The sequence below is a fragment of the Leuciscus leuciscus genome (genome assembly GCF_965113295.1).
Source record: "Leuciscus leuciscus genome assembly, chromosome: 23".
NCBI classification, from domain to species: Eukaryota; Metazoa; Chordata; class Actinopteri; order Cypriniformes; family Leuciscidae; genus Leuciscus; species Leuciscus leuciscus.
The window spans coordinates 5,884,351-5,909,131 of NC_138747.1; the positions used below are offsets into that span (position 1 = coordinate 5,884,351).

The 24,781-nt window shown below is 41.6% G+C and overlaps 1 protein-coding gene across 4 annotated transcripts in view; it reads right to left on the reverse strand.

The window, feature by feature from the left end:
- Positions 1 to 9,992: 9,992 nt before the first annotated feature.
- Positions 9,993 to 24,781, reverse strand: part of LOC309487810 (uncharacterized protein) — a 41,218-nt gene continuing 26,429 nt past the window's right edge. Inside the window, exons 2-12 of one of the 4 annotated variants that reach the window (XM_082155674.1) lie at positions 17,209 to 17,505; positions 16,817 to 17,122; positions 15,957 to 16,256; positions 15,822 to 15,866; positions 12,563 to 12,610; positions 12,216 to 12,269; positions 11,385 to 11,423; positions 11,028 to 11,081; positions 10,816 to 10,848; positions 10,520 to 10,609; positions 9,993 to 10,444 (exon numbers count right to left, since the gene is read on the reverse strand). In XM_082155674.1, the coding sequence (XP_082011800.1) occupies positions 10,347 to 10,444; positions 10,520 to 10,609; positions 10,816 to 10,848; positions 11,028 to 11,081; positions 11,385 to 11,423; positions 12,216 to 12,269; positions 12,563 to 12,610; positions 15,822 to 15,866; positions 15,957 to 16,256; positions 16,817 to 17,122; positions 17,209 to 17,505 (1,364 nt within the window). In that variant the 3' untranslated portion in view covers positions 9,993 to 10,346. Of the gene's footprint in view, positions 10,445 to 10,519; positions 10,610 to 10,815; positions 10,849 to 11,027; positions 11,082 to 11,384; positions 11,424 to 12,215; positions 12,270 to 12,562; positions 12,611 to 15,821; positions 15,867 to 15,956; positions 16,257 to 16,816; positions 17,123 to 17,208; positions 17,506 to 20,501; positions 20,591 to 24,781 lie in introns of those variants that run through there. The other 3 variants (XM_082155675.1, XM_082155676.1, XM_082155677.1) reach the window with 3 other exon arrangements.

The window sequence follows — 24,781 nt, forward strand, 5'->3', positions numbered from 1 at the left end:
ATCAGACCACAGGAAACCATTTAATGCACTGAGCGGTTTTAAGTAGATGAAAGTATATATAAAAATACTACACTTATAGCCATGTGCAATGAAACATGTATCATAGAGTGTGCATAAGAATTTATCTTATAGTTTTATAATGTCCAATGAATACTGACAACCATACTGGTGACTTATTGAGTTAGTAGAGTTATCTTAACAAAGTTATCCATTCTCTGACAAAAAAATGCTCTTGTTAGTGTTCTGCATATTATATATAATAGAATTTAGCATTTTTGTAAACCGCCTGAATAGAAAACATATAGTGCACAAATCTTATTGTATGTACAGCAGTGATGATCAGTAACAGAAGTTAAAATGTTCATGCATGATATAAATAGACAAACAATATCTGACATCAGTTTGAATCTTAATGAATTGAAAGAGTAAGAAAAATATAATATTAAAAGAGATCAGATCCTCCTGAAATGATAAGTTTAAAGGGATATGTAGCAAATTAGCTCAAAATGGAAATATGTATCATTGATTATAACCAATTATAATTAATTATAAATATTTGGATTAGTTTTAGAATTGACTGTAGCAGACTTAGTACAATTATTTAATCAGTTCGTTCAACAAACAGACAGCATAATCAACAATCAATTCTAGGAAATAAATTATCTTCCTGGCCAAGAAAGAATAGCTTTTTCTTACTGTCTAAAGTACTAGCAGGGTAATAGCATATAGCTAGATCAAGATGTTTAAGTGACTTTGATTTTGTGAGTGGCAAACAGAGACAAAAAGAATGGATATAATGGTTTAATAAACAAAACTACGGGTAGGCTACACAACTAAAGTAAGCAAAGTTTATATACAGAATAAAGAAAGTAAAGAAAAGTAAAGAAAGAGAGAAGAGAAGAGAGTGGCAAGATCACAATCAGTTAACCACAACGTATACGAGAAACATCAAAGAATCAGGCCAGGGTCATCTTAAAGGGGCACAATAACTTCGAAACGCATCTAAAGGCTGTGACCGGGTCCTTGCATTGACTTCAGTTGCTGATCAAGTCCAGATGTGGTAGATTCTGGAGATTCTTGATGATCTTGCCAGGAGTGCGCTGAAGCGTTCGTTTGGGTTCTTCAGGGTGGTCCACATTGAATCCAACAAAGTTAACTTGAAGATAAAGTTGCCGGAAGGAGACAGGAAACACAGTGTCTCAAATGAGATCTGAACTGATCAGAGAAGAACTCATACGATCCTTATTCTAATATGGAATTGTAATGGAATGGTAAAAGGGTGTTGGTACGTGACAGGAGGGCTTCCACCAAAGGATAGAATATAATGAACAAGTCTAAGAATGCTCATATATGGTTGAAAGTACCATCATCGACCTAGAGAGATAACTCTCTGAGAGTTGAGGCTATGAAAGAGGAAGGATGCCGTCCCCTCACTGTCACACTCTGTGTGGCTGTATGAGTGCTGACCTTTTCTTGCAAGAAAATAAACCTCATCAAAGACAATTAGTCTATTTGTCTCTTATTCAGAATTGTTTATTGTTTATTTGCCACATCCGGCCCTATCAGTTCACACCCATTTGGTGAGGTGACCGATCAAAGATGACCAGTTGAAAGTCTTTGTTCCATCTTATCCCTATTTGCATGTTTATGGTGGCATGGAGAATTTGTGAAGTTTTAACACAAAGGTTTGGTAAAAATATTATGATGCATTTTATCATACTATCACAGAATGATCCCACATGACATGTGTCATAAATTCCAAGTGTTCTGGGGGGTTATGACAGGGTTTGAGGAAAAACAAACCAAAATTGTATGTATTTAATGAAAATCCTGAAGAAATAGCATTTCATAAATAGCAAGAAACAGCATACTGCATTAGAACAACACCAGGGTGAGTAAATCATAATTTAATTTACATTAATGTTGCACTATCCCTTTAAATGCACAATTATGTAAGATTTTTGGATTTGGATTTGGATTTTTTGGACACACAAAAAAAACTAGAACAATGTTATATATTTTGTTGACTTGTGTACTCACAATATCATCCCAAATGTTTCCAAGTTCAAGTTAAATTTTATTTGTATAGCATATTTGCAACAGCCACTAGGCTGACCAAAGTGCTTTACAGAACAACAAGATTAAAACAAGATATAGCATGCATAACAAAAAAAAAAACAGAACGTTGGCAACCATAAAACGTACTCGGTTACTAACGTAACCTCTGTTCTCTCTAGAGAGGGAACGAGTATTGCGTAAGCTAGCTTACGCTGCGGGAAAGTCTCCTTTCTCGAGATACTGAAGCCAAAAATTATCCTTAATTTTTTAAACTTTGTCAACGCAGTGCGGCAGCCTGCAGACCTAGGGCAAGCGAATCGCGTGCCCATTGGCTGCTCTGCGGCAACTGCAGCAGCCTATGGCTGAGCCTTGCGCGTGACGTCACGTCCAATGAGCGCGCTTGGCGCGCTTAATGCGTCATAGCCCGTCATTAGGGGTGTGGCTTAGCGTATATAAGCAAGGAACAGAGGCTGCTTCACTGGTTTCTGTCGCATGAAGCGAAATGAGCTCGTGGCGAGAGCACGGCGGGTTACGCAATACTCGTTCCCTCTCTAGAGAGAACAGAGGTTACGTTAGTAACCGAGTACGTTCTCTTACGAGAGGTTCTCTCGTATTGCGTAAGCTAGCTTACGCTGCGGGAACACCCTTGTCAACGCCGTGCGCGCGCCCAGCATCCTGAATGAATCCCATGGGGGGGGGCCCAGGGAACGCGAAGCGGAGCTGGGCGGCCAAGATACCACAGTACACAGTACACAAGCACATAATATGGGGCAGGGAGCGGCACAGCCGGTCCAACTAACACTTCCCACATAGTGTAGCTCAACCAGTAGAGCTAAATCCGCAACATAGCCCGCGCACAGACAGTGGGCTGGCTTACGCGAGACTTAGACTGATAGCACTTTGGCCTGCAAAGCGGGGACTTCCAGGTTGTAAAACCTAACAAATGTGGAGGGGGAGGCCCAGCCTGCCGCCGCACAAATGTCATGAATGGGAATCCCACTGGACCACGCCCACGATGAGGCCATGCCTCTGGTGGAGTGTGCCCGAATGCCCAAAGGGCACTGCAGGTTTTTTGATGCGTAAGCAGCTGCGATAGCATCAACTATCCATCTGGACAGGGTGTGTTTCGAGGCGGCGAGACCCTTGGTGCGCCCACCAAACGAAACAAAGAGCTGCTCTGAACGCCTGAAGGCGGCGGAGCGTGAAATATAGCTTTTTAGCGCTCTAAGTGGGCAGAGGAGATTACTATCTGCCTCGCAGCCAGCATTTGGCAGGGCTGAAAGGGAAATGACCTGCGCTCTGAAGGGAGTGCCCAGAATTTTGGGGACGTACCCATGCCTCGGTCTGAGAATAACTTTAGAGTTATTGGGTCCGAACTCGAGGCACGCAGCGTTAGTGGATAACGCGTGAAGGTCTCCCACACGTTTTACTGAAGACAGAGCTATCAGAAAAACGGTTTTGAGCGTGAGGTATTTCATATCCACAGTTTCTAAGGGTTCAAAGGGATGTGCTTTCAGTGCGTCTAAGACCAGTGAAAGATCCCACATAGGAACCGAAGGGGGTCGCGGGGGGTTCATCCTCCTCGCTCCTCTAAGGAAGCGGATGACAAACTCGTTCCTTCCTAATGCGCGGCCCGGCTCTGAGACAGAGAGCGCTGAAATGGCCGCGACATAGACTTTGAGCGTGGAGGGGGACCTGCCCGCGTCCAGTAACTCTTGAAGGAAGCACAAAACGTGCGAGACCCCACATGTCTGTGGATTAAGCCCTCTGGTAGTGCACCATTTGTTAAACACCGACCATTTAGACGTGTAGAGCCGCCTCGTGGAGGGGGCTCTAGCTTGTATGATCGTGTTCATCACCCCTTCTGGTAGATCAGCATGTAATTGTTGAGGCTCCACGCATGCAGAGACCAGTGCTCTGGGTGGGGATGCCAAATCGAGCCGTGGGCTTGAGAGAGAAGGTCTCTCCGCACCGGAATCGGCCAGGGGGCTGAGTCTGCCAATTGTATGAGTTCCGGGAACCAAGCTTGGTTCTCCCAGAACGGGGCTATGAGGAGCACTGTGTGGCGCGCTTTCCTGACTCTCTCGATGACCTGAGGCAGCAGAGAGACCGGTGGAAACGCATATAGCGGGCCGCTGGGCCATGTCTGGGCCAGCGCATCCTCGCTCTTTGAAAAGAACACTGGGCAGTGTGCGTTGTCCTTTGACGCAAAGAGGTCGACTTTCGCTCTGCCAAAGCGGCGCCACAGCGACTGGACTGTTTGGGGGTGTAGAGACCACTCCCCAGGGGGAACGTTGTCCCTGGACAGTCTGTCGGGGCCCTCGTTCAGATGGCCAGGCACATGCGATGCTCTCAGAGAGCGCAGAGAGTGCTGAGCCCATACGAGGAGGCGTTCCGTCAGGGCGCAGAGTTGCTTTGATCTGACACCGCCCTGGCGGTTCACATAGGCCACTACAGAAGTGTTGTCCGTGCGGACTAGAACATGGTGACCATGGAGGAATGGGAGGAAGTGCATGAGCGCTTTCTCGACCGCAAGCATCTCTAGACAGTTTATGTGTAGGAGATTCTCCTGGTCTGACCAGTGGCCATAGACCGGTCTGCCTTCGAAGAGCGCTCCCCAACCTAGGTTGGACGCGTCTGTTGAGACAACTTTCCGGTGTGAAACCACTCCCATAGTCACTCCAGTGTGATACCATTCGGCTGCTAGCCAGGGCTGCAGGGCTGAGACACAGACCTGAGTCACTCTGATTAGCGAGCCGCCGGTCGCCCAGGCTCGATGGGATACGCGCGCTTTCAGCCAGCGTTGAAGCGGGCGCATGCGCAGTAAACCCAGCTGAAGCACTGCTGCAGCTGAGGCCATATGCCCCAGAATGCGCTGAAATGCTTTCAGGGGAACCTGGTTGCCTTCTTTGAAGGATGCAGCGAGGCGCTGAATGCGGCGCGCGCGCTGCTCCGACAATCTGGCCGTCATTGCCACCGAGTCCAGTTCTATTCCGAGAAAGGAAATTGACTGCCGGGGCGAGAGCGAGCTCTTGGTCCAGTTGACCGCTAGACCCAGACCCTCCAGGTGGTCGAGTAGCGCTGTTCTGTGAGACACAAGTTCTGTCTCTGACTGCGCTAGAACGAGCCAATCGTCCAGATAGTTCAGAATTCGCACTCCCTGACTCCTCAGGGGAGCGAGAGCCGTGTCCATGCATTTCGTAAATGTACGGGGTGCTAAAGACAGGCCGAACGGCAGGACTGTGTATTGATAAGCTCGACCGTCGAAGGCGAATCTCAAGAATGGCCTGTGACGGGGAGTTATTTGGATCTGGAAATACGCGTCTTTCAGATCGAGAGAGATAAACCAGTCTCCTGGGCGAACTTGCGCAAGGATCTGTCTGGTTGTAATCATCCTGAACGGCCGTCTCATGAGAGCCTTGTTCAGATGTCTCAGATCTAAAATAGGTCTTAATGCTCCGTCCTTCTTGGGAACGAGGAAGTAACGGCTGTAAAAGCCTGACTCGCTAGAGGAAGGATGAACTTGTTCTATGGCCCCTTTTCGCAGCAGCTTTGCTATTTCTGCTTGAAGCAGATGCGCTGTTTCCAAACTCACTTTCGTTTCCGTCTGCGCTAGAAAGCGCGGAGGGCGACGAGCAAATTGGAGCGAATAGCCGTGTCTTATGGTGTTGAGCACCCATTCTGACGCGCCCTGAATAGCTTCCCATGCTTTTGCATGCATAGCTAGGGGTCGAATGGTCTCTGGGTTCAGATCGCCGCGTTGCGCGGGATGGGGAACCTGTACCAGAGAGGATGGGGCGGCGCGTGCGCCGCCGATGCTCGGACACGAGGGCAGAAGAACAGGGCTGGCCGACTGTGCAGATTTTAGAAGCTCGATCTCGGACGATGGAGCGTGAGCTGCTGTCAAATACCCCAGGCGCGAGAGCGGCGTGGGGATAATGGTGTCTGAAAGTGGGTGCGCGTGCTCGTGAGCTGGCGCGGGATTTGCACTTATGACACGGCCAGTGTTTGGGAGCTTTATGAGGTTTGCAACCTGTCTGGCAGAGCGGGTAGTGGGCAGGTGTGAGCACAATGCTGTGGGCACATTTTCTGCACTTGATGCTCGAGCGGAAAGTTTCCGCTTTAAGAGATAGCGCTCTGGACGCGTTGCCATGGGAACCTGGTCTGTGTGAGGCAGTGAGCACACGGGAGTGGGCATTTTTCCTACACTTAATATCCCTGCGGCTTGAGCCGTAGCAACTTGAGGTAACTGAGTGACAGAGCGAGCAGCGAGTAGGTGTGGGCACGGAAGTGTGGGCACATTTCCTACATTTAGTACTCGAGCGGTGTGAGGCCGCTTTATGAGAGAGCGCTCTGGGCGCGTTACCATGGGGATTGTACATGTGTGAAGCAGTGAACACGTGGGTGTGGGCACATTTTCTACACTTAAAGCACTTATACTCTTTTTGAGATTTATCTGAGTCGCCGTGAAAACGGCGTTTGTGTGCAGGCGAGCGAGTGTCATTACTGGCTCGTTGGCTGCTGTGTGTGCTGCTGCAGTAGCCTGAACATAGGGGACTGACAGAGCTGTGCGTTTCGATGGCGGTCCGGCCGTAGCGGGACCCAACCATCTTTTCCTCCTTGCGGATGCTAGGAGGACTTCGCGGGCTCAGGTTTCAACGCGATCTTGGGCCGCGGGCGAGTGTGACCTGGGGCGACTGCCCTGGCGTCGCTGCGAAGCGCTGGGGGGCCTGGAAGAGCGCTGGTTAGAGCTGCGCACAGGAGGCTGAGTTTGAGGGCGGCCTGTGGCTGGGCTCGAACGGCGGGGCAGGAAGAGGTTCATCGCCTGTGACGCCTTCTGAACTTCGGAGAACCGATCCACAATTCCGCTGACCGCAGGGCCAAAGAGGCCGGTGGGCGAAAGTGGTGCGTTCAGGAAAACAGCGCGCTCAGAGTCACTCATGTCAGCGAGAGTCAGCCAGAGGTGTCTGTCGATGACGGTGAGCGCGGCCATGGATCTGCCGATGGCTTGAGCAGCGGTCTTGGTGGCGCGTAGCGCAAGATCCGTAGCGCTGCGCAGATCAGTTAAGGCGGACGGACCCGAGCCCTTCTCATCCAGCTCACGGAGGAGGTCGGCTTGAAGGATCTGAAGGACGGCCATTGAGTGCAGGGCGGAAGCAGCCTGGCCGGAGGCGGTGAAAGCGCGGCCGGCGAGAGCTGAGGTGGTCCTGCAGGCTTTAGACGGCAGGGCAGACTTTGAGCGCCATCTAGCAGACGGCGGGCAAAGGTGCGTTGCCACAGCTTCCTCAACGGCGGGGATGGCGTTATAGCCGTTCTCGGCGGCTCTGTCCACCTGGGAGAGAGCCGAGGAGACTGGCGAGCGGAGTCTGGTGGAGAACGGAGCGTTCCAGGATTTAGAGAGCTCGGTGTGGAGCTCAGGCAGGAAGGGTGCTGACCTAGAGGCAGGCGCAGGGCGGCGGCTAGGTAGAAAGCACCCGTCAAGGCGATTGGGCTCCGGCTCCTTAGGTGGGGACCCATCCAGTCCCATTCTCTCGACCGCTTGAGTGAGGAGGCGGAGAAGCTCCGCGTCAACACTGGCACGTGATCTGGTAGACTCCAAAGTCGAGGGGGCGGAGCGGTGAGAGCCCGACCAGTCCTCGCTGTCAGACGCGAGCAGAGAGCAGCTGTCAGCGGCATCATCTGCGTCATCCCCCAGGACGACGGCAGTGCGGGCCGAGGCCGGCAGCTGCGCGTCGGTGAAGGGTGGGGGGGAAGGAGAGAGCGAGGCTCGCGGGAGAGGTTCCGGCGAGCGCTCAGCTGTAGCGTCCAGTTCCGGCGGCCTTTGGGAGCGACGTTTCTTCTTACGTGGCCCAGAAGAAGTGGCCGGAGAAGGTGGAGGTTCCTCGAACTTAGCGAGTCGAGCCCGTAGGGTCGACATCGGTAACTCCTCACACTGATCGCAGCCGCCCTCGGAGAGAGCGCGGGCTGCGTGGTCGAAGCCCAGGCAGAGAGTGCACAACACGTGGCAGTCTCCGTCGCTGAGCGCGGCTCTGCACGAGCCACAGGATGAGCGAGGCATTTGCAACAACGCCTCGCGCTCTTTTAGATGCAGGTGTGTCGCGGCGGACACACAAACACACAACACAGAGCAAAGAAAGGATATATATGCCGGATGGCGCAGCAGGCAGGGAAGGCTGAAGGCGGCGAGCGGCCGGCGTCCTCAGGCTGAAATCCTCGGCGTGCTGGTCGCTTGATTCGACGGCGGCTTCCTCGAAGATCAGCGATGCGAAGAGCTTCGCTGAAGAGACAGAAATCAGTGAAGCAGCCTCTGTTCCTTGCTTATATACGCTAAGCCACACCCCTAATGACGGGCTATGACGCATTAAGCGCGCCAAGCGCGCTCATTGGACGTGACGTCACGCGCAAGGCTCAGCCATAGGCTGCTGCAGTTGCCGCAGAGCAGCCAATGGGCACGCGATTCGCTTGCCCTAGGTCTGCAGGCTGCCGCACTGCGTTGACAAAGTTTAAAAAATTAAGGATAATTTTTGGCTTCAGTATCTCGAGAAAGGAGACTTTCCCGCAGCGTAAGCTAGCTTACGCAATACGAGAGAACCTCTCGTAAGAGAACCATTTACATCTGCCCATCTGAGCACTTCAGCACCAGTGAGATCGAGCTCACACTTCCAATTGGCTTTTGTATTGTTCTCTTCTCTGTTTATGTAGAAATAACACCGATTTACTTTAACATCTGCTGGCGTCTCACAGATCATCTTCACTGATCTGGGCTGCGTTTCCCAAAAGCATCGTAACTTAAGTAGCACTTAAAAATCATCGTAGATCTACGAGTGCTCTGGAGTAATCGTAAATCCCCAAGTGCATCGTAAGATGAGGTCATCTCCACGACAACCGGCAGATTACACCTTTAACTTTATTCAAATGCAATGTGATTATAATATAAGGTTTTGATTGTACTTTATTGTACACTTTATTACTTTTTTTATTTATTTTTTATTAATGTATTAATTAAATAATTAAAAAGGTCAGAAAACAAAACAAAAAAAGTAAATAATTTAATCTAATAATTTTAATCAAAATTAAATGAATGAACAAAAAAATAAATAAAAGATGTAATATGCTTCAAAGACTGGGAAAAATAGGGATGAGCAAAAAAAAAAAATCTGTCAATGACTTTGACATGCACGAAAACCAGCCATGTATTGGGCATTTCTTGGTTGGCCATCATTGGTCCCACCACCTGTTTTATTAAATGTTGTCCTCTGCAGAGCCCTTTTCCTTTTAGCAAGGCTGGCAAAGTCCTGCCACTTCCTGACCTCCTTCCCTGATCTTTTAATGCCCCTTGTTGCAGTCAGTTTTCTAGCAAAATCCTCCCAGATTTTTTGTTTTTGTTTATTTGTATGACTTCCCTTAAACCTGCTGAAAAATAATATGTTTGTATAGCTCCACCTCCTCTAAAATTACCTTAATCTCCTCTTTTAAAAAAAAGGTATTTTCTTTGTTTGTTTGTTTTTGGTTCAGCCATTTTGCTGGTGTCTTCACTCTTAGGTTTGTGCTTTTATAGATTATTGGCCTCGTAGAAAATGCACATCAGGTGAAAACAGTTAGAACATTTGAAATTGCAAGCGTGTGCTGCAATTACAAGCCATTCTACAAGGTGACATTTCAGCACTTGACAAACGGACAGCGACTCTTAAGTAGCACTTGTAGCACTTAAAGCACAGCTGCATACCATCGTGCTAAGTGCATTTTTGTGAAACGCACGTGAAATGAACACGAACGTTCGTAAAGTCGCTCGCAGAAAATCCTCGTAAGTGCTAAGATCCATCTGGAAACGCAACCCTGTTTGGTTACCGACATTTTTCAAAATATCTTCTTTTGTGTTCAGCAGAAAAAAGAAATTCATACAGGTTTGAAACAACTTGAGGGTGAGTAAATGATGATAGAATTTTCATTTTTGGGTGAACGGCCCCTTTAATGTCCTTATAACAGCACCAAACTACCAATGAGTGAAAAATGTAAAGGTTAATATTTTTGAAGCTTAAAATCTGTCAGTGAGTCTGCATCACTAAAGTCTAAAGATAACTTAAAGATGCTTTCAGCTCTGTTTAACATTTTACCAATATAAAATCAATTTTCTCCCAAAATCAAAATGTGGGAAAATACCTCCAAGCTCCCTTGGCCTGCTGATCAATATATGAATTCAGTAGCTACATACTGTAAATATACTATCATTCTTTCTGTACAAATAATTTTTCTCTTTTGAGGTGCAAGAAGTGAAGAAATGAAACGGTTCATCCATGTTTTGCGGAGCACACAGAGGAAGTTAACAGAGATGTTGTTTCCACATGACAGGAGCTGTAGATCACCTCTGTGAGAACGTCATCAGAACCTGCACACATACACTTTATTATTATCATATGTTTCAAGGAGCTCAGTTTATGAATAACTTGTACATTGTACTTACTGTCAAAGTGGCAGAGACAGAGGAATCCCATGAGTCCAGACAGAAGTAAACCAATACCAGTGAAAACCAGCACTACTAAAAGCCATGAGACTGTCAAAAGAAAGAATAAGGCTTTAATACATGTTTATATCTACTGTATATCAGACATATAATGTGCAGATTTTTTTTATTAAATTCCTTTTAAATTAACATGCTACATCATATAATCATGAAAGGAGGAAATTTCAAGATTTGCTTTAGTTTCTACAGATATTCAGAATATCAGTTTTGTATTGTGTTGTGAGTGAATGAACAACCTTCAGAGTGAATGTGATCAGTAGGAGGAACAGCTGCAACAGAAAAGATCTCAGATTAAATCATATTACAATAAAAAAAAACTGATCTATTGCATTATGATTACAGACATCAGTGTTTCTAGATGATCTCACTGTCAGGAAAATTATTCCTTTTATATAACATTTAAAACAGATTTAATATTCTCTTATCAACAAAGCAAAAATCCACTTACATGTTTCTGACTCTCTGGTGGTTTCAGGCAGAGCAGAAGCTGGTATGAAAACAGCTGATAGAATCAACAGTGTGTCAGAGTGGGATGAGATATGAGAGATATTATACTATTAGCCTACAGCTAGTATGTAGTAAATCAGTTACCAGACAATGATCAATACAGTTTAGCTGTAATTTTACTGTATAACAATATTTGACTGCAAAATCCTGTGACTGACTAATCATAGTCACATAGGAAAGCTGTGCAATAAACTAAGAAAGAATCATTTTCACATTTAAAGTAATTTAAAGTGAAATGAGCAAAATGCCTCAGTTTGATTGTCAAGGATGTTTTATTTTCAAAATAAACATAACTCACAAGTTCTTTTGGCCGTCAAAGTTTCACCAGTAGAGGTCGCTGTTGAAGATGCAAAGAGAATTCAACGGTGTCAAAGTAAGCATTTAGTTTGGAAATAAAACGATTTGGTTGTGGCATTAATACAATATAACATACAAAAATACAATAGTGAGCTGGGCAGAATCATTTAATGTGATAAACATTATACAGGCATGTGGTCATCAGCTAAAGACAAAAGGTGTGTTCGACTTGAAGCGGCGCTGCACAGATCGATTGGTGTATGTATGACATCAGTGTACTGGGAGAGCGAATCGAAAGCATGCAGAGCCGTCAAATCTCCAATCGCTCTCACGGTACTCTGATGTCATTCACCGATCAGTTTTGGCAGCACCGCTTCATATCGAACACACCTAAAAATAGAGAAAAACCTAATCACGCCCCTAACCCCCAGCAATTATTATTATTTAAAAGAATATATATATATATATATATATATATATATATATATATATATATATATATATATATTACTTTAATTTTTTTATTGCCACATATGATTCAATTCAAATGTATTTGTATAGCACTTTTCACAATACATATGATCATGAAAGGGGGGAATTTCAATGTTTGTTTTAGTTTTTACAGATATTTAGAATATCAGTTTTGTATTGTTTTGTGAGTGAAAAGATCTCAGATGAAATCATATAAAAAAAAAAATTAAAAAAACCTGATCTACTGCATCATGATTACAGACATCATTGTTTCTAGATGATCTCACCGTCTGGAAAATTTGTATTTAACATTTAAAACAGATTTAATATTCTCTTATCAACAAAGCAAAAATCCACTTACATGTTTCTGACTCTCTGGTGGTTTCAGGAAGAGCAGAAGCTGGTATGAAAACAGCTGATAGAATCAACAGTGTGTCAGAGTGGGATGAGATATGAGAGATATGAAAATATTAGCCTAAAATCAGTTACCAGAGACGGTGATAAATAATACAGTTTAGCTGTAATTTTACTGGATAACAATATTTGACTGCTAAATCCTGCGACTGACTAATCATAGTCACATAGGAAAGCTGTGCAATAAACTAAGAAAGAATAATTTTCACATTTAAAGTAATTTAAAGTGAAATGAGCAAAATGCCTCAGTTTGATTGTCAAGGATGTTTTATTTTCTAAATAAACTTCACTCACAAGTTCTTTTGGCTGTCAAAGTTTCACCAGTAGAGGTCGCTGTTGAAGCTGCAAAGAGAATTCAACAATTTCAAAGGAAGCATTTAGTTTGGAAATAAAACTATTTGGTTGTGGCATTAATACAGTACAACATACAAGAATACAATATAAATATATAAAAAATCTGAAAAGTGAGCTGGACAGAATCATTTAATGTGATAAACATTATACAGGCATATGGTCATCAGCTAAAGACAAAAGGTGATCATATGTGGCATGTTCATTTAAAAAAAAAAAACTTTTTATCTAAAAGAGGAACAGAAGGGAACCGCTTGAATCGTTCCTTTGCAAGAAGGACGTTTTTGCCGTTTTGCCGACCGGATACGGTAAGAGAGTCTAATCTACCAGTTAGCTCCGCTGGTAGATAAGGTATGGGGTTTATTGTTGTGATTGGTCGTAGTGTTATCCAATTGCGTGCAGTGAGATTTTCAAATGCATGCTTGGTGCCGCCCCTCGAGCTGGGCGATTTTCATTAGTCGACACCAGACCATTAATCTTTTAGATTTAGGTCTGGATTTCCAGGCTACCTCGGCACGGCACAGTGCGGATGAATCCAATGTCTTGAGGAGAATGTGCGCCAATCAATCACTGCGCTCGTGTGGATACTGTCATTCGCAATCACAGATTCTACTTTTTGGAAGTATGACCAACATAATTTTCACCGGAAAATGTCGTCTGAACAAGTAAATAATATCCACTTTTGTTCTGACCAACTAAGGGGAAAAAAGCATTGCAGTAAATCGCGCCGATTAAATCTAACGATCGCTTATCATATCACGTCAGACCGTGCAAATTATACTTTGTTCTCAAATTGTTAATGTTAAAAACATCAGCATTGTTTGACTACATTTAATGCCCTTGTCCTTGTTTCCTAGCATGGGCCCGGTTACAGTCTCTTTTTTTCTCCGAAGTCTTTCGCATTTTACAACGGGTGAATCTCCAGTTGTCACTGGTGATTGTCGTTTGAACCTTTCTGGATCCGCCATTAAATTGATAAGTTTAATTATATCAAGTGCTGTGAGAAAAGGCTATAAATCTCCACCTCCAGCATCCTCACACTCATAGCCTACTAGCCGAGACTCCTTCTTTATGTGTACAGATGTGACGTAATGACGCAAAGACATGCTCAAATTTCCCAGACTGCAGCTTTAAGTAAAGTTCAAGTATATTTTTAAGTAGCTATACTTTATATAGTAAGTATACTTATACATTGAAGTAAAAGTTCTAGTAGTAAACTTGTAAGTGTACTATTTCAGTAGCCTACTGCTTGGAACTAAATTGGCCCACTTTTTAGTAGAAGTATACATTTAAGTGTATTAATTGTAACAGTAAAAACTTTAAGTGCCCTACTACGTTTCTCATTTGTACTGTATCTGTACTACAAGTGAACTTATAAGTAGTAGTTTACTATTTTAATACTTGTAGTACATTTTTTAGTTTATGAAAGGACATTTTGAAGTATACTCTCTGGAAACTACTAGTAGCTTTATGCTGCAAGTAGCCTATACTTGAACAACATCACACTTATAGTTAACTATTTATATATTATTTTTGCACTTTAAATACACTACTATGTTCCTATTTAGGTATTAATTTTTTATAGGCTACTTGAAATATAGGCCTACCTTTAACTGTACTTTAACTCTTTCCATTTTAAAAACATGTTATAGCTTCATGCGTCCTTTTTTATTAACACTTGAATGTGAGTACGTTTCATTTAAAAAAGCAACATTTTAAACAAAAAGCTCAGAAAATCGCATTTTTGTCAAAGACTGTGTCCCGGTCGGACTAAGAACGATGATCAAATAAGAGTAGATCGCTTCCATCAACATCCCAAAGCTTCACAGTCGTTTACTCTTCATGGGTTAAAAGTTTCATTCAGTAACATTAGGCAGTTTTGATTCATATGCTGTTAAATGTTTAATGATTGCGTTGTTTTACATTTGCGTAAGCAATCTTCTATCACTTTCTGCTTCTTCTACACCTGTTTTGTTTTGATCCGGAGATTCTGATTCTGTTCTCTTTCAGAATATGTGTAATAGCGCCCCCTACTGTATAACAGTGTAAACATAGATAGCAGGAAAATTCAAAAAGACTAAAGATTTGAAGTAAATTCCTATGTACACTACCAGTGGACTAGCCAACACAAAAATGTATATACTCAGAATTAGGAACATATCTGTTTTCTTTATAAATACATTTTTCAACAATGTTAGTTTATAAGATTGTATGTAAAACTATGTGAAAAAAGTATAGGCTATACTCAATCAGAAGAAGATTAGATTAAATATAGTTTTAAGTATATCTTGATCAAAAGATTGAGTACAAGTATAGGTCAAATTCTGTCAGTATAAGTCAAGTATACTTAAGTGCAATTTCAACTTTATTTGTTGAAATTGCAATTTCTGACGCACGTCGGTAAGTTAGGAGATGAACTTGCGCTCCCCGGGGTGGTTCAGCGCAAAGAGGAGGCGTGTTCCGGCGCAAACGTTCCCTGGTGCTATTTTGCAGGTTTTTAGAAAACAATTCTGCCACTGACCAGGAAAAACCTAAAGTCTAAAGTCATGTTATTCATATTCATATGCTATTTTAAGGGCGCATGCTTGGCCATAATCAGTGTAGCGTGTGCACAACGCGCATACACTTTGCTTATCTCATCTACACACAGACGCAGCAGTTCTCATTTTTAGAAAACCATACATTATTACAAGGAAAAATATTAACACACGAGGGAAATCATTGTTGTGTGCATTAAGATGTGAAAAAATAGGCATAAATCTAGCTTACACATTTACCCAAATTATCATACGCCTGTTTAACCGAAGTTAATTTGGGTGGGTTTCTCCATCACCAACGTCACTTCTCTGTGTTTTACGGCCCTGACGAGAACGTCGGTCTCCTCGGCTGTGAACCGCTCCTGGTGCGCGACTGACAAATCCGCCGTTACAATAGCAAACCGCCATTGAACAAGCGCGCCTGCTCTTAAAGGGAATGTGAGCTGTCGCTCTGATTGGTTTATTTCACGTTACGCCCAAACCACACCTAAGAATAATGAAGCTACTTCAGACCAACCCAGTTTAGATTTGCGTCGGGCACAAGAGTCATTTATCCCGCCAGTATAATAGCAACAGCGCCCAAGACCAGCCCACAAAATTACTTGCGTTTCGCGCTTGATACTTGCGTTTCAGGTCGTTAAAATAGGGCCCATAAGGTTACTCACTTGTTTTTGTGGCAGTTGTCAAAGTTTGACCAGTAGAGGCTATCACTGGACAAATAAAAGTAGATGTAAAGTAATACATTTTTCTGTTTTTCTGTTGTAAATAAATAAGTTATGCATAAAAAAAAAAAAACTTACTCTGGATTGTTATTGTCACTGGATCGGAGAGAGGAGATGGTGTGAGAACTTGTGACTTCTTCACAGTGTAGTCGCAGGTTATTCTCACAGATGAACTCTGACCTTCTGACCAAATACTGATCTGAGATCCAGTGACTGAGAGCTGACATGATGAGCTCAGTACTGATTTACTTTCTCTTCCATTTATGTTAAAGTAACACATCTCCATCTTCAGATCTTCAGTATTCTCACAGCTCAGCTGAACTGTGTCTGTTTCCTTAATAACTGAAGCAGAAGCTGTTAACTTGGCCTGAGGAAGACCTAGTGAAGAAGAAAGAAAAAGACTGAGTAATGACCTAAAAGCAATGGGACATTTTGATCGCTTGGTTTCTGTTTTTAAAATAGCTGGCAGAGAAACCTCATTGGTCCAAACAGTCTCATTGATTTTCAGGATTCACAAATGTTTGACTAATGAATTTCCATGACTTTTCCATTATCTTCCAAGTCATTCATGATTGTTAGATAATTGTATAATTACAGAAATATTTGGACATATTTATAAATGCCTTTCACATTTGACTTTGCAAGTAAATTCCACTCTACACGAGCTCTCACATAAACGAATATCCAATTAATTAGAATCTATATTCGATACATATATTTTTACTCATCTGCATGACAGGCCTGAATATTGCGATTTAAAAATGTATTTATTAATATATGAAATCTAAAAATGTATTTACAGTTTTGACATTGTCTAATGTTAAAGACATTTGGACATGTTTTACCTCTGCATTTTACAAATACAGTGACAATATTAGTTTTGTTTACTAATTTATTTACAATTATAATATAAATATAGCTTATAATGAAGTCCTCACCTGTGATGGTGTGTGTGTCACTGTGCGGTGATCTGATCTCAGGTTCAGTGTTGATGTAATAATCACAGCTCAGATGTCTGCTGTTCACTGATCGTGTGAAGAGTTCACTATAGCTTAAATAAAACACACAAAGATGAAATTCTCCAGACCGACTCTTCTGAATCTGAGAGACACTTCTGAGCAGAAGAACATCCTCAGTGTAGAGACTACAGGTGAAATCAGCTCTGACTGAAAGTGGTATTTCACAGGCTATGTTGATCTGGACATCATCGTCATTAACACTGATGTTGGGTTTCTGAAGTGAACCTGTTTAAGTCAAATATTCCATAATTAATAAAAAGAAAACATTGCAATAACAGTTTTCAAACTAGAACATCAGTGAAATCTCTCACCTAGAACCGTCACTGTAACAGCAGGAGAATGAGATGATGGTTTATCAATCCTGTGCTCAGTTATTGTGTAGAAGCAGTAAATGTCGACTGATGCAGGAGATTTTACATCTGCCCATCTGAGCACTTCAGCACCAGTGAGATCGAGTTCACATGATGGACTGACTTTTATATTCTTCTGTTCTCTGTTTATGTAGAAATTACACTGTTTCACTGTAACATCTGCTGGCGTCTCACAGATCATCTTCACTGAGCTGGACTCTCTTAGGACATCTGGAGATACTTTTACAGCAGGAGCTTCTGAAACAACTCAAAACAGATCAATTAGTCATTACATCTCATTAACCATGTTTATTAATATTTACAATGTACAATAATATTCCGAAATTAATCACATATTTTCAGTTTAAAAATTTGAAAAGCACGCTGCTATTTATTGCTGATGTATACATTAATACTCTAGTAAAACAAATATATCAGGTAGGTTGTAGTTCATGTTTGTATGTTCCGATTAAAACTATACACATATTACACATGTTGAAATATTTGAAATATACGTTTTTTTAATGGATTTTTACAGTATAAATCACATTTAACAATCCCCCAACCCTCACAATCAGATCTCTAGAGTAGCGTCCATACTGACCGTTAATTCAGATAGGAATTGATGTAGAAAAACTAAACATACATACATGCCTACATCAACCTCCAACCAAATATAAAGAACAGATACATGTACACACACTTGAAAGAGAGAGAGAGAAATCAAAAATATAACATATATATTATATATATATATATATATATATATATATATATATATATATATATATATATATATATATATATATATATATATAAAGAAAAATAACTAAAATAACTAAATTCAATTAAAAGAAAACTGTCAATAACAGGGCATTATTTAAGCAGACTTATCAATATAGTCAATAAAAGGGCGCCACATCTTAAAAAATTGTTTTTCCGATCCTCTTAAAGAATACCTATTTTTTTCCCAGCAGAGATAAGACAGCATATCTCTAATCCATAGAGTGGGTGGAAAGGGATTCTCAACTTTAATAGTATCGTTCTACGGTCTAACAAGGAAGAGAAAGCAAGGACTTTACACATTGATGCTGACAGCAAACAACTCCAAATAATGGCACCAGAGGTTCTGGCTCTAATCTGTGCTGAAGAACCACAGAAAGGGGGTGAAATATCGATTGCCAGTAACGCTCTAATTTGAGGTATGTCCAGAACATGTGAATCAACGTTCCCTCAGCACACTGACATCTTTTGCACATAGGGCTAGTACCGACCAGGAAACATTTGAACTAGTTTAACTTTGGATATATGAGCTCTGTGTACTACTTTAAACTGTATAAGTGAATGCCGAGCACACATTGATGATGAGTGGACCTGTTTAAGAACACAGTTCCATGTGTCTTCGGAGAGTCTATCAAGGTCTTCCTCCCAAGCTCTCTTAATGTTATCTAGAGCGGAAGATGCCAGATTGGCTATTAAATTATAAGTAATAGTAATTGAGCCCTTGACTTATATGTTGCATGAAAGGAAACTATCCGAAGGATTTTCGGAAGGCAACACTGGAAAGTCTGATACAAGTGACTTAATGTCTGTTGGTCTTGGTAAGACCAAAACGTAAAGCTAACGGCGCTGATCCACTTGTCCGACACGACTGTCGCGTGGTGTCGCGACGCCTCCCCACATTGGTACGTTGATGGGGGTTTACCGCTATGGGCGTGGTTTTGACCCAGCGGGAAATGTAGCGTATCAGAACAGAGGACCTGCGAGAGACTTCCCTCCGTCTCCATATGCTCTACTTCTATTGGATAGACGCGTCGCGTCTGACGGAATTCATTTGCATAAAGATGGGCATCGGCCAGCTTTTTGACGCGCAGCATTTTTTCAAATGAAGCGCCGCCTTCCCGGAATGCTTTGCGGGCGCGACAAAGTCGCTTGACGTCACCCATAGGAATATAGTGGAGCGCGGCGCGACAGAAGTGTCGCACGGACAAGTGGATCAGCGCCGTAACTGTTCAAAGGAAGCAAATCAATTATCAATAAATAAATCTTTGAAACATTTTATCCCCTTGTCAGAGCAACTCTTAAATTATCCATCCTGCATTGGATAAAAAAAAAAAAAAAAGATTACAGGCAACAGGGCTTATAAGAGAGGGATCCCTAAAACCAAATGATTTCCTGAATTGGGTCCAAATCCTCAATGAGTGTTTCACCACTGGGCAATCAACTGAAGTATAAGAAGTTAACTGCAATTTAGTTGCAAGAAGTGCTTGAAGAGAAATTTGCTTATAAGCATTTATTTCCATGTCCAACCAGGACGGTCTATTGGGCAAAAGGTGGTAATGCCACCAAAACAGTTTATTTCTCATGTTAGTAGTAAAACTTAAAATTAGGTAAGGACATGCCAGATAACAGAGTCCAAAGAATTAAAAAAGGACAGGGGAATAAAGGTAAACACTGAAAAAGATAAAGAAATTTAGGGAGCACCACCATTTTAATGTAATTAATGCGCCCAATGAAAGAAATCTTTAAAGGAGACCATTTTGAAAGGTATTTTTTAATCCGTTCAAGAAGCACGTCAAAATTATGTTTAAAAAGATGCTTATGATCGCGAGTGATACAGACCCCAAGATAAGTAAACTTATTTTTGACTAGTTTCAGTGGTGTATTAGAATACTGTAGTTGCGTATCTACCTTGTTAATCTCTTGTGCAGATTAAGCCTGTAACCAGAAAACCGACCAAAATTCTCAAGCAAAGATAGAGCTGCGGGTAAAGAAGTTTGTGTATTAGAGATACTGTAAATAGCAATAAATCGTCTGCATATACATTTACCTTATGCACGGCCTCACCACGGGTAATTCCAGTAATCTGCTGACTCATGTAGAGCAATTGCTATAGGCTCAATAGCTAGAGCGAATAGTAATGGGCTTACCGGACAGCCCTGTTGAGTTCCGCGGTGCAAGTTAAATGGCCTAGAGTTGAGACCATTGGTCAGGACTACTGCAGAGGGAGCACTATTAAGTCATTTAATCCAAGAAAGAAAGACCGGGCCAAATCCACATTTTTCCAAAACTAAAAAAAAAGATACTTCCACTCCACCCTGTCAAACGCCGCCTCTACGTCTAAAGAAACAACACACTCCAAAATGGCCTGATGTTGAGAGTATACCCCATTAAGTAAGAAATATTTAATAAAACTTTGTTCACTATAAATGTGAACTTATTTTAAAAGACATTAAACAGCATAAATCACTTACTGTAAGACTGAACCTCCATAAGAAGCTGAAAAGCAATGAAGATGAACAACTCCATTACAGCGAGTGTGAGAAAAGAGATGACTCAGACAATGGGTGAATTATAAAGTAACACATCAGACCACCGGAAACCATATTATGCTCTGAGCAGTTTTAAGTAGATAAAAATACTACACTGATAGCCATGTGCTATCGTATGTGTAACACGTATCATAGGATGTGCATAAGAATTTCTCATGTAAGTTTATAATGTCCAATGAATACTGACAACCATACTGGTGACTTTTAGAGTTAAGTAGAGTTATCTAAAGCTATCCATTCTCTGACTAATAAATCCTCTTGTTAGTGTTCTGCATATTATCTATAATAGAATTTTGTACTTTTTGTAAACCTTCTGAATAGAAAACATATAGTGCACAAATCTTATTGTAATGTACAGCAGTGATGATCAGTAGGAAACAGAAGTTAAAATGTTCATGCATGATATAGACAAACAATATCTTCACTTTGCATCTTAATGAATTGAAATAGTGAGAAAAAATATAAAATTAAGACACCAGATCCTCCTGAAATGATGTTAAGTTTAAAGGGATATGTAGCAAATTAGCTCAAAAGGAAAATATGTGTTATTAATTATAAATATTTGGATCAGTTTTAGAATTGACTGTAGCAGAAGTATGATTATTTAATCAGTTCATCCATATAGCTAGATCAAGATGTTTAAGTGACTTTGATTTTGTGAGTGGCAAATACAGAGACAATAAAGCATGGATATAATGGTTTAATAAATGAAACTATGGGTAGGCTACACACACAACTAAACAAAGCAAAGTTTATAAACAGAATAAAGAAAGTATAGAAAAGTAAAGAAGAGAAGAGCATGGCAAGATTACAATCAGTTAACCACAACGTACGAGAAACAAAGAATCAGGGTCATCTTAAAGAGGCACAATAACTTCGAAAAGCATCTAAAGGCTGTGAACGGGTGCTTGCATTGACTTCAGTTGCTGATCAAGTCCAGATGCGGTAGATTCTGGAGATTCTTGATGATCTTGCCAGGAGTGCGCTGAAGCGTTCGTTTGGGTTCTTCAGGGTGGTCTACATTGAATCCAACAAAGTTAACTTGAAGATAAAGTTGTCGGAAGGAGACAGGAAACACAGTGTCTCAAACGAGATCTGAACTGATCAGAGAACTCTTAAAGGCCTGTGGAAAATGTTAACTTTAAGATGTATGACCATCATACAGTAAAAGAGCACACACAATCCTTATTCTAATATGGAATTGTAATGGAATGGTAAAAGGGTGTTGGTACGTGACAGGAGGGCTTCCACCAAAGGATAGAATATAGTGAACAAGTCTAAGAATGCTCCATATATGGTTGAAAGTACCATCATTGACCTAGAGAGATAACTCTCTGAGAGTTGAGGCTATGAAAGAGGAAGGATGCCGTCCCCTCACTGTCACACTCTGTGTGGCTGTATGAGTGCTGACCTTTTCTTGCAAGAAAATAAACCTCATAAAAGACAATTAGTCTATTTGTCTCTTATTCAGAATTGTTTATTGTTTATTTACCACATCCGGCCCTATCAGTTCACACCCATTTGGTGAGGTGACCAATCAAAGATGACCAGTTGAAAGTCTTTGTTCCATCTTATCCCTATTTGCATGTTTATGGTGGCATGGAGAATTTGTGAAGTTTTTACACAAAGGTTTGGTAAAAATATTATGATGCATTTTATCATAACATACTATCACAGAATGATCCCACATGACATGTGTCATATATTCCAAGTGTTCTGGGGGGTTATGACAGGGTTTGAGGAAAAACAAACTTTAATGTATTTAATGAAAATCCTGAAGAAATAGCATTTCATAAATAGCAAGAAACAGCATACTGCATTAGAACAACAACACCAGGGTGAGTAAAGCATAATTTAATTTACATTAAAGCTATAGTCTACGATGTTGAAAATCGGTCGAGAAAGCTGGGAAGTTTTAAAAAACTCATCCCGCCCCTCCACACACACACCCCTCCCCTCTGTGCTACCTGATCCCTCCCACCGGGAAACGACCTGAACAACGTCACTCAGTCAAGCTGTGATCACCGGTAGTAAACACGCAAGATTAGCAACACATGCAATGTTCTAAACCCCCCCCCCCCCCCCCCCCCCCCGAAACACAAACAATAATAAATAAATAAAAGAAATAATACTGTATTACAGCTGCCGTCTTAGGAGGGTACGTTTGGCATACGTTTCCCCTCCTGAGCCTCGTTTCCCCTGGTCAAAAGTGCTACCTAGCGCACATTAATTGCACAATAATTATTAGTTAGTATTGCTAAGGTTTTGAGTAATTGTTATAGCAGCACACAGCGCATCTTGTTCAAATTCCGATCGGCTCGAACAGAAACCCACTAGGCCTACTGAAATATATTCAAGCACTTCAAGAAATATAATTACTTTGACCCATGATAGGCGATGCTAAACGGCTAACATTCCAATGCCGACCGGCAGCATGAGCATGTTGTCAGACTAATAAAAAGATATTTATGTAACACCTCACAAAAGTATAAATAAATGCTTAACGTTACCTGCTCAACAAAAAGTCAGCCGTGTCAGTGTCGGTTTTCAGTCCCAAATCTCCCAGAAGCTTCCTCCAACGGTCAATGGTGGACCTATACGTTATTGATTCTACTTTGAGTCCGGCGTTCTTCACATTTTTTTTTTTTATCTCTGCTCTTTCCTCTACAGACTTTCTCTTTCTTCCAACCTTGACTGTAGGGACAAGCAGGGGCTGCTTGCTGCTGTCGGTTTGTTTTTTCTCCATTGCTGAGCTGATGCTACTTTGCTAGCTACCATAGACTGTCAGCTGCTTGCCCGCGAAATTTCATGTCGCAGGAGGGGGGCGGGGTGGGGTGCGGTGGGGTGGAGACGCGAGCGCCAGGTGGAGTTTCAAGTGGAGCGGGGGATTGGATGAGAGCAGTTGACCAATGTAAGCTGTCCGGCCGGACAGCTTACATTGGTCAACTTCTCTGCAGCTGTACACCCAATAGAGTGAATGGATTTTTTTCATTCTTTTTTCTCTTCATATTGTTAGGATTTTACTGTAGAACCATAACCAGCATCTAAACGAGGTTATTAATAATGAACAATCTTTGAAATCGTAGACCATAGCTTTAATGTTGCACTATCCCTTTAAATGCACAATATGTAAGATTTTTGGATTTGGATTTGGATTTTTGGACACACAAAAAAACTAGAACAATGTTATATATTTTGTTGACTTGTGTACTCACAATATTATCCCAAATGTTTCCAAGTTCAATTTTATTTATATAGCATATTTGCAACAGCCACTAGGCTGACCAAAGTGCTTTACAGAACAACAAGATTAAAAGAAGATATAGCATGCATAACAAAAAAAATCAGAACGTTGGCAACCATAAAACCATTTACATCTGCCCATCTGAGCACTTCAGCACCAGTGAGATCGAGCTCACACTTCCAATTGGCTTTTGTATTTTTCTCTTCTCTGTTTATGTAGAAATAACACCGATTTACTTTAACATTTCACTGTAAAAAAAAATTACATCCCCAAGTCAAAAATTTCTAGTGACTGGTCACATCTACATTTTTTCAATTAGTCTGACGTATTATTTCTCATTGAGCCAATGTTAACAGACTATTGCAACAAGAATTACACTTGGGCCAATTTAAAAATTTAGATGTGACCAGTCACTAGAAAATTTTGCCTTGGAGAGGTTAGAAATGTTTTACAGTGCTGCTGGCGTCTCACAGATCATCTTCACTGATCTGGGCTGCGTTTCCCAAAAGCATCGTAACTTAAGTATCACTTAAAAATCATTGTAGATCTACGAGTGCTCTGGAGGAATCGTAAATCCCCAAGAGTTATGAGGTCACCTCCAGGACAACCGGCAGATTACACCTTTAACTTTATTCAAATCAAATGCAATGTGATTATAATATAAGGTTTTGATTGTAGGCTACTTTATTGTACACTTTATTACTTTTTTTTTTTTGGTTAAATTAATGTATAAATAAAATAATTAAAACGGTCAGAAAACAAAACAATAGAAATAATTTAATCTAATCATTTTAATCAAAATTAAATGAATGAACAAAAAAATAAATAAAAGATGTAATATGCTTCAAAGACTGGGAAAAATAGGGATGAACAAAAAAAAAAATCTGTCAATGACTTGCTGACATGCACGAAAACCAGCCATGTATTGGGCATTTCTTGGTTGGCCATCATGTGGTCC